Source organism: Elephantulus edwardii, unplaced genomic scaffold (assembly GCF_000299155.1).
Source record: "Elephantulus edwardii isolate Elephantulus edwardi_28Jun2011 unplaced genomic scaffold, EleEdw1.0 scaffold00068, whole genome shotgun sequence".
NCBI lineage: Eukaryota > Metazoa > Chordata > Mammalia > Macroscelidea > Macroscelididae > Elephantulus > Elephantulus edwardii.
In genome coordinates, this window is record NW_006399818.1 from 14,283,581 (window position 1) to 14,294,067 (window position 10,487).

At 40.4% G+C, this 10,487-nt stretch overlaps 1 protein-coding gene across 1 annotated transcript in view; it reads left to right on the forward strand.

Annotated features, from left to right (window-relative positions):
* Positions 1-10,487, forward strand: part of STAB2 (stabilin 2) — a 251,479-nt gene that overhangs the window by 136,095 nt on the left and 104,897 nt on the right. The window contains exons 32-35 of the mRNA XM_006888578.1: positions 1,994-2,092; positions 2,181-2,288; positions 4,335-4,466; positions 7,797-7,925. Coding sequence (XP_006888640.1) covers positions 1,994-2,092; positions 2,181-2,288; positions 4,335-4,466; positions 7,797-7,925 — 468 coding nt within the window. The remainder of the gene's footprint in view (positions 1-1,993; positions 2,093-2,180; positions 2,289-4,334; positions 4,467-7,796; positions 7,926-10,487) is intronic.

The window sequence follows — 10,487 nt, forward strand, 5'->3', positions numbered from 1 at the left end:
AAAAAGGATAGTTTTTTTATTAAAACAAAACAAAACAAAAAACCAAAACTGCATGGAGACACTCTATGCCCTGGAGGTGGCTCTCATATTATCAAGTGGATGATTTCCAACAGAGGTCCAGGGGCCTCTTCGAGTTAAGAACTAGAAAGTTCTGACTTGGAAATACAAGAAAGACACCAATACCAAGTGAGAGCAAGAGAAAGAAACTGAGGTTTATTAGACATTCATAACAGACTATGAGCGGGTCAGGACAGACTGACCCTGATTTTTCTCTTTCAGAAGGGTTTACATATCCTTTATTTGGGGAGTGGGGTTTAAACGGCTGATTAGTGCATTTCTTCTAATGGACATATGGTGACTTTTGGGAATCTTCTTTATCTTGTCCTTGAGTCTGTTGTTTTCCTACATTCCTCGAGAGTCAGTTTTTATTGTCATATAGTGCATTCCACATTCCTTGAGGGTCGGTTTCTAGTGTTATATTACCACAGTCTTTGTCAAGACCAGTTCTGATCGATCTCCTTTGTTAGCATGTCCTTTTCCATTTCCTGTCAATACTACATGTTGTTAGGTGACACGGATATGTGGGCTTTTATCAGCACCATCAAGTTCTGTCAGACCATCTTCTCGTAGCTTTAGAACTGGCATATTCCTTTCAATCATCTCAAGCTCTCCCTCCCAACTCCTGCTCCGGAAACCCAGCAATGTTTATGGCGCTCCTTCCTCTAATCAAGAGATTGGCAAACTTTTTCTGTAGAAGGCTGACCAGTAAACATTTTAGTCTTTGCAGGCCATGTGGTCTCTGTCACAACTACTCAGTTCTGCCATTGTGCCAGGAGAGGAGTCACAGACAACACATACCCAGTGGGTGGCTGTGTCCCAAGAAACTTTATTTTCAAATACAGGCAGCAAACTAAATTGAGTTGGTGGCATGAAGTTTGCTAGTCTTCATTCTCAGCCTCAATCATATTTGCATAGACTTAAATCAAAAGAGCAGTCATTTAAATTGACTTATTTGGAGAAAAATGCAGCAGCCTTCATCTAGAAACCACATGTGGCAATTCTATTCTGTCCAGTAGGGTCACTCTGAATCACAATCATTTGTCAGGGAACGTATTTGTGGCCCCCGACAATATAATGAAAGTTAGAATGGAATATTTCAGAAGAATTACAAAGTTGTGGTTTGAGTTTGGGTTTTTTCCTTTAAGATGAAACTTTCTCCAGAAGTTTTAAAAGCTAGAGATAAACTTGATCTAATAACATCCCAAAATTCCTTCCAGCCTTGTCACTCAACATCTAGGAATGTTATTAGTTTGTTATTTTTTTAAATAAAATATTAATTTTATACTTGAATGTACCATGGACTGCCAAGAAAACAAACAGATTCATCCTGGAGAGGGTTAAACCAAGCTACTCCTTAAAGGCAAGGATTCTGGGGCTTTGTCTGACATACTTTGGGCATGTTGCAAGGAGGGACCAGTCCTTGGAGAGGGACATCATGCTTGGGAGGGTGGAAGGATGGTGCAAGAGGAGAAGACCTTCTATGAGGTGGATTGATTCAGTGACTGGGGTAATAGGGATGGGTGTGTCAGAGGCAATGTGATTGGCACAGGATAGAGCAGGGTTTAGGGCTATTGTACATAGGGTCGCTATGAGTCGCAAGTGACTCAACGGCACATAACAGCAACAACAACATGTTTACCCCCCGTGCCCATCCTCACCCCTCTGCTCCTACCCTCCCCCACTTGGATTCTCATACATGATTTACTAGTTATCTTTCTATTTCTACAATAATGGTCTTATACAGTATTTGTCCTTATAGGACTCAGTTAATTTACTTAGCATAAAGTTTGCATATAATCTTGAAAACACTTTGACAAGGTGAAGGCTGAGTCAAAGTTCACTCCTTCAAATGCCTACAGGGACATTGCTGTGCACTGCTAAGCAGCAAGTCCAAAGAAATGTGTCCACAGAATTCTTGGACTTTCCTTGCCAGGTTCTGGTTCCACAAAGAAGTCTAACCAACTCCTTACCAAGCCTGCTCACCCGGCTGGACCAGATGCCCGACTACTCCATCTTCAGGGGCTACATCATTGCAAGTATCACGTTCTCTTCACGGCCGACCTGCTCACGTGAGCTGGGAACTGAAAGTCCTCACACTCGTCTCTCTCTTCCCATCACAGCATTATAAGCTGGCGAGCATCATTGAGGCTGCGGGTGCTTACACAGTGTTTGCTCCAAGCAATGACGCCATTGAGAGATATATGAAGGAGAAGAAAACTACAACACTGGTAAGTATTGGGAGTCATAACCATGGAAACTCTGTTCTGAAAACTCAGCACCCAACATGTTCAAGCCATCAGTTATATGCCATTTCTCCAACACATCCTCATGCATATCCAGATGCTTCATACACACTTCTATAGACACCCTAGCATGTACTGACTTTAGACCAGAGCTGCCCATATGTTTAATGCATGCCCCTGAGATCCTATACTTGGTTTCACATACACAAAAAAACTTGTGACTTTCTAATTGAGTGTTACTGTGATACTGGACATATTTCAGCATTCAGAATGAGTCTACAAAGAAAGGTCTGGTGATCCACAGCCTCTTCTCCATCCTTGCCTCTCCCTGGTTCCAGGCACCTGAGATGTCAGAAGCAGGAACCTAGAAGGAATAAACCATCGCTATACCCACTTCTACCTTCCTTCTCCATCTTCTCTGATTCCTAACATCTAGGAGTACTAGGCAAGGCTAGTTAAAGGATTTTCTAAACTAATAAAAAGCTAGTTAAAGGATTTTCTAAACTAATAAAAAGCCATTTGCTGCCTTGAACCTTCCAATTAAACTTGGTGAGTTCCAGAAATCAGGCTTTTTTTTTTTAACAACAAGGTATTTGCTGGCTTGGGCCTCAATCAAGCCACTCTCTGGTTCAAAACTCTTCCATGGAGCCCAGTTCTTATAGGGATAAGTCTGATCTACATTACTAGGAATTTCACACTGACATAAACTAGTTCTATAAACGTATAGCTATGGTACAGTGCCAACCTTCCCCAGAATGAGAGAATGTGGTGGGAGCTGTATTTGCATATCAAGCAAATTGTCATCACTTGTATCTTAATACATGTGCTGAGATGCATGAAGAGGGGGCATGAATGAGATGAATGCTGGTGATAAACGACATTCCCATTAAGCAACCTTTGGGCCCACCACTCTCAGGAGTTCTCTGCACAAGTCATGTGGTCTAACCAGGTGGTCACCTCATAAAACCTACATAAACCCAGAGACATTCTGTCTCAGTGCTTTTGCTCAAATATAAAATACTAGTTGCTGTCAAGTCAATACCGATCCATTGCAACTTGATGTGTGTTAATGTAGAACTTCCCTTCACAGAGTTTTCCCATGTTATGCTTCCATACACCGCCCTGGGCCATACTGAACTTGATGAACTGCATTCATCACAGTTTTGATCTCACTCTCACCAGGTTTGAGTGTTGACAGCTGAGGTGGGAGGAGGACAGGGAAGTTATTCTCTAACAGCTACTGTTATGATATGGCATTGAACTTCCTGAGTCTGGCAAGTGTTTAAAGCTTTATCTTTCTCTCATGAACACTATTATGTGTTCTTTGGAGAGCTCATGTACCATCCATGGTCTCTAACTTGCCATCCCCTAAACCTGTGTCAGCACTCTATTCCTAAAGTCAACTATTGCCTCCTCAGACCTATAGAATCCAGAAAACACAACCAACTTCTCCTCTAGAGAAGTCCATCTACCCTTCTAAGCAGCTGTGTTGGATAAGACCTACGGCACCAGCACTCTCAGTCACAGCCACACAGCTGCTCCTCAGACCTCCGTCCAATAACAAGTCTCCTCCCTCCATGGTTGATCAACTTGCCAACTATTTCTGGATTTTAAGATTTTCTCTGGAGTCAGACCTCAGTCCAATATGCTTCCCTATGTGCAGGAGACATAGCTTGAGTTCTTGAAAACAATCCATAAACCTCCTTTCATAACCTCTGAGATGAAAGGCAACTGAGTGTGAGGAATCTCTCTCTCTTCATCAGCAGTTTTCCAGCAGTAATTATTCTCCTTTTTAAATTCCCCTCCACACTGACATACCCTCCGCCTAGGTTTTAAAGTTACTCAACAAGTTTCTGACCTTCTTCCTTGGAAAATCTGCAAATTCTCCTGAGTTTCAAAAATCACTTCAGCATTTAATACTTATTGTGTCTTAATGCCTAAGTCAAAGTTTCAAGCCAAGTGTCTGACCCATTGGCAAAACTTGGAAAGTGAGTGGTGACTGACTGACTTTCAATTCTGTGTGTTGCCCAGAAGGAGGACATGCTTAAGTACCACATAGTGCTGGAGGAGAAGCTCTTGAAGAATGACCTGCACAATGGCATGCACCGGGAGACCATGCTGGGTTTCTCTTTTCTCCTGGGCTTCTTTCTCCACGGTGATCAGGTAAAATTCCACTGTTTAAACATCCTCCCAAAGAGCCTTGACCCCTATTACCCATTATCATGAGAAATAAGCTAAATCTAAATATGTCACTCTGCTTCATAGAAATATTCCCATTTATTGCATATGCAATAATGTTAAGAAAATCTTTTTAAATATATTTTTCCAGGAATAACAATTTGTTATTGATGATCTTGTTGTGAATCATCGAGTTGGAACTGATTCATAGCAAACCCTCTAGAAAATTTTTAGAGACTATAAATAGTACAAGAGAAGATTGCCCATCTTTCTCCCACAGAGCATCTGGTGAATTCAAACCATGTGTCTTTGTGTTGGCAGCACAGCTTCTTACCACTAAGCCACCAGAGATCCTGTGGCAATAGCAAGGTTGTTAACTAATAGCTTTCATTTTTTAAGTTGTTTATTTTATTCACATCTTTTATTTTGTCATAAACAAGTGTATACTTAGTTGCTTCATGTTTTGTTGGGTTTTTTGGGTGAAGTTTTTTTTTTAGTTGCTTCAGTTTTATTACTATCATGTCGACTTTCCATTTATTTGAAAAGAATTATTCTTATAACAAGCTTTCTTTCTACTGACATTTATTTTTCTATTAGGAAAACAGAAGTTAGGGAGAAATGTTCTTTCTAAATGAATGCACTGCGTTCAAATAAACATTTTAATATAACCCATATTTCTATCAATATCTGATGAAAACTAACTATTTTACATTTAATGTCAAATCAGCAATATTATAGCATCGAAAGTTCTGCTTTTACACTATCTAAAACTAGCTCATCATCTTGTAATTTTGGAAAATTTGTATTATAATCACCATTTGACACAATGAGTAAAGTATATATTTATTTTCCAAATCTACACCAATTGGCAGCATCATGATAGATGGTGAAGAGATTGAAATTATTAACAGCTTTAGTTTTCTTGGCTCCACGATCAACACTCTTGATACCAGCAGCAAGAAAATTAAAAGATTAATTGCATTGGGAAAGTCTGCTGTCAGAAACCTCTCCCAGCTACTGAAGAGGAGCAATGTCTCTCTGGAGATGAAGATGTGCCTGATACAAGCCATGGTCTTTGCAATTTCTTGCTATGCATCAGAAAGCTGGGAATGACTAGGGATGATCGAAGAATTGATGCCTTTGAGCTGTGGTGCTGGAGAAGAGTATTGAGTATACCATGGGCTGCTAGGAGAATAAACAAGTTCATCCTAAAGAGGGTTAAACCAGGCTGCAAGGATCCTTGGAGGCAAGGATTCTGGGGCTTTGTCTGACATACTTTGGACATGTTGCAAGGAGGGACCAGTCCTTGAAGAGGGACATCATGCTTGGGAGAGTGGAGGGACAAAGCAAGAGAGGCAGACCTTTGATGAGATGGATTGATTCAGTGACTGAGGTTATGGGGGTAGGTGTGTCAGAGATAATAAGATTGGCACAGGACAGAGCAGAGTTTAGGGCAGTTGTACATAGGGTTGTTATGAGTGGCAGGCAGCCCGATGGCACATAACAACAACGATCCTGAAACATCTCTATGAAACATAACCATAACTTAACCCAACATCTGAGTTTAAATTCATTAACATGACAAAGTTTACACTAAGCCACCAGAAGCCCTATCTCATAATATAAGTGATATTAATTAGTGAACTAATGAGTTATGTCAAGAAGACAAAGATTCTCACCACTGGACCAATTGGCAGCATCAGGATGGATGTTGATGAGATTGAGATTGTTCACAGCTTCAGTTTGCTCGGCTCCACGGTCAACACTCTTGGCACCAGCAGCCAGGAAATCAAAAAACGTATTGCGATGGGAAAGTCTGCTGTTAGGGACCTCTCTAAAGTACTCAAGAGCAATTGTGTGTCTCTAGAACTAAGGTGAATCTGATACAGGCCATGATCTTAGCAATCACTTGTTATGTATCAGAGAGTTGGACAATGACTAGGGAGGATAGAAGGAGAATTGATGCCTTTGAGCTGTGGTGTTGGACAAGAGTATTGAAAGTACCATGGACTGCCAAGAAAACAAACAGATTCATCCTAGAGAGGGTTAAACCAGACTACAGAAGGGGAAGACCCTCTATGAGGTGGATTGATTCAGTGACTGGGGTAATCAGGATGGGTGTGTCAGAGGCAGTGCGATTGGCACAGGATAGAGCAGGGTTTAGGGCTGTTGTACATAGGGTCTCTATGAGTCTCAAACAACTCGATGGCACATAACAACAACAACAACAATGAGTTGATGTATTTTTGCATTAAATATTCATTAAAACATTCTCTTCTATTAAAAATGAAAACAAATTACTACTCAAAGTTCTAAGTGATTCAGCACTTGTCTGTGAGTTTGCTGTACTGAGATAATCTGAGGTAACAGTGTTACTGAAATCAGTGCCACTGGTATGTGAAATGCCAAAAGGGTTTTCCATCATGGGCAGGTTTTGGCAGAACTCCCTGATTAAGACAGATTAGGAAGCAGGATGGGTCATCTACTTCACAAATAAAAGGCTTTTGAAAACCCTAAATAAGAAGGCAACATTGCACTGGGGAAATCTGCAGTTAGGGACCTTTCCAAATTATTGAAGAGTAATGGTGTCAGTCTGAGGACTAAGGTGTGTCTGATTCAGACTATAGTCTTTTTGATTACTAGTTATGTAACCAAGACCTGGGAAATGAATAAGGATGACAGAAAAAGAATTGACATCTTTGAGTTATGGTGTTGGAGAAGAGCACGGAACATCCCATGGACAACCAAGAGAACAAACAGTTATGTCTTGGAGAGGGTACAGCTGAAGTGTTCTTTGAAGGCAAGAATGATGAGATGTTTTTCTCACATACTTTGGGCATGTTGCTAGGAGATGTTATTCCTTGGAGAAGGACGTGATATTGGGAAGGTAGAAGGTCGACAAAGGAGAGGAATACCCTCAACCAGTTAAAATGATAATGTGATTACAGCAATGAGCTCTTCTAATGGAGCAGGATAGAATAGAGTTCAGATATTTTCTGTTCATAGGGTCACTGGGAGTCATGCTTGACTCAACGGCACCTAAGAACAGCATTACTCTGTGTGGATTGTGGATCCAAGTGAAATTAAATTATAGACAATTTCAATCTTTTCTCCATTTATCATGATGTTGGCTATTGGCCCAGTGGTGAAGATTTTATTTTCTTTATGTTAAGATGTAATCCATATTCAAGGGTAGAGAGTGGCCAAAATATTGCCCTAGGCCATCATTGTATTGATCTCCTCTCATCCGTCATCTTCTCTATCCCCATAAAAATCACCTCCATGAAAATTCACATTTAACCCTCTTGTTCACAGCTTTTTGTAAATGAGGCTCGCATTAACTACACCAATGCAGCCACTGACATGGGAGTGATCCATGGCTTGGAGAAAGTTCTGGAAATTCCAAAGAATAGATGTGATAATAACGAGACAACGATTGTTCGAGTAAGTTATATTCAGGGCCAATAAAACTATTAAGTAGTGTTGAATTTTATTATTATTATTATTATTTGGTTTGGGTTTTTTATTTCTTTTTTAAACTATTTTTTAAGCATAAGACTTAAGAATATCAGTAAGATATTGAGAACCTGGAAGGCTATGTTGAACACAACACAAAGAGTGGGGTGTGGTGCACCAATGGCAGGTACTGGCCAGACTTCATCTACTTGTCATCATTGCTGTTAGGTGCCATTAAGTTGGCTCTGACTTGTGGGGATGTTCTGTACAACACAATGCTGTGCTTCTGCCCACTGTCCACCGTGATGTTGGTCCATCTTGAAGGTCTTTCTCATTTTCATTCATCCTCTACCAAGCAAAATAGTCTCCTGATCTATCCTCTCTCAGTGCCACTGAGATGGAACCAACTCATAGCTGACCCTCCAGCCTGGTTTTCAGAAGCAGTTAGTAAGAAAGGAAGAGATTGCCCAACCTTCTCCCACAGAGCACCTGCTGGATTCAAACAGCATGTCTTCAAGATTACAGTGAAGCTTCTTGCTGCTAGGCCACCAGATCTCCATAGGGGCTTATCTACTAGGAAAAGAATATGGATATTGACTATTTCTGCGAAATACAGGATGCAAAGATAGAATTTCTCCTCCAGTGAAAAGGAACAGTGTTTTTTTAGAAAAACCAAAATAATAACCATAGATATTTTATTGGGCTGCTGTGTGAAAAAAGATGGACAATCTCCTCCCATGTGATTTACAGCCTATGAAAACCTGCTGGAAGGTCAGCTATGTGTTGGTTCCAACTCAACAGTACACAGTAATCACAACAACAACAGAAAAAATGTGTTTGGGGACTCAAAAACTCATTCAAAAGGGAGCTCTAGTGGCTAATGGCAAGAAGCTGCACTTCAATCCCAAAGGCACAGGGTTTGAATCCACCAGATGCTCTCCTCCTATACCAGTCAGATCCGATTTGACGGTAGACACACACACACACAAAATAAAATAAATTTAAAGAAAAGATCCAATTTGAAAAAAATACATTTCTTTTCTAAAAAAACCCAAAACTCACTCAAGCTCACAGCCAGTCAAGTTGGTTACAACTTTTTCTGAGAGTGTAAATAGAAATGAGAAGAGGCTGGGCATCTTTCTCTCTCAGATACACTGGGGGATTTGAACCACCAGAGATGCAGACCTTTTAGGTTAGCAGCACAGCTTACTAAGAACTATGCCACCAGAGGGACACAGAGGAGAAAGGCTCCAGCCAGCTAGGAGCTGGGCCGGTTGCTCTGTAAAGATGCTGTAGATGGCTAAGCAGGAGTCAACAAGACGAAGAAGAGAAAAGAACATTCTATGAAGAAAAGGACAGGCAATCTCTTCCCATGCAACTTACTACCTCCGAAAACCCACCGGAAGATCAGTTATGAGTCAGTTCTATACAACATGAAGAGTGAAATAAGAAAATGAGGGCCCAAAGTAGCATCCAGTGGGTCTCATTTGCAGTTTGGGGTTTGACTCTCTTCCTGAGCCCCAAGGAGTCTTCTTCCTCCTCATCTTCTATGGCTCTTGATACTTATGTGATTCATACCTTCACTCTTCCTCTGCCCCATCTCAATAAAAATAGGCCTCTTTCCATTATCGTGAAAATAGAAGTAAAACGTGTATGGGGACTCATGAAGGGAAAGGGTGCGAGCAGAGGGGTGAGGATGGACAGGAGCTAAACGACAGGGTTGGACAGTTTGCTGGATAGAGGGAGGGGGTGAAGCAGATGCGAAAGATCCAGCAGGGACCTGAGAAGACAGGGTAATGGTGGGCAAGGTCCAATGGTGATTCACTTTATAAAATATAATGCAAGGAAATGATTGCATGAAACACACTATGAATGAGGAATGGTGTGAAATACAATAAATATGAACTTTGTAAGCAAACAATATAAATTTTTTTAAAGAAAAGAAAAATATATAATATGCTAGGGAAATAGACCTCTTTGTAGAAAGATAAATTTTGGAAAGAAAAATTTAAAGGACTAGGAAACATGACTTTATTTACCATCAGTTGGTTAAAGGACAGTCCTGATATAAGAATCATTCAAAAGAAAAGAGTATTGAGTTTATTCTCATTTCCCCTGGAGAAAAATACAAAAAGAAACAATCAAGGTCTTTTTTCCAGTCAGTCCTAAGATAAAGTGATGGGCTTTGTAACCAATAGAATAATTGGTGAACTATGTCTAGACTTCAAGAAGGTTTTTCAGTCTAGTGAAATAATAGTGTAACATAACAATATAATAACTTCTGTCATTGTACCAGTACCACACTATCTTGACCACAAGGCAGTGCAGTAGGATTTGAAATCAGGGAGTGAGATGCTTCCTACCTTGTTTCTCTTTTTAAGAAGTGCTTTGCTTATTTGGGGCCTCCTTCCATTCCAAATTAAATTATAGATTACCTTTTCCATCTTGACGAAGATTGGAATTGGTATTTGCGTTGGAATTGCATTGAACATGTAGATTGCCTTTGGTAGTATTGTCATTTTCGTAGTAAGTCTTACTACCCAAGAGCAA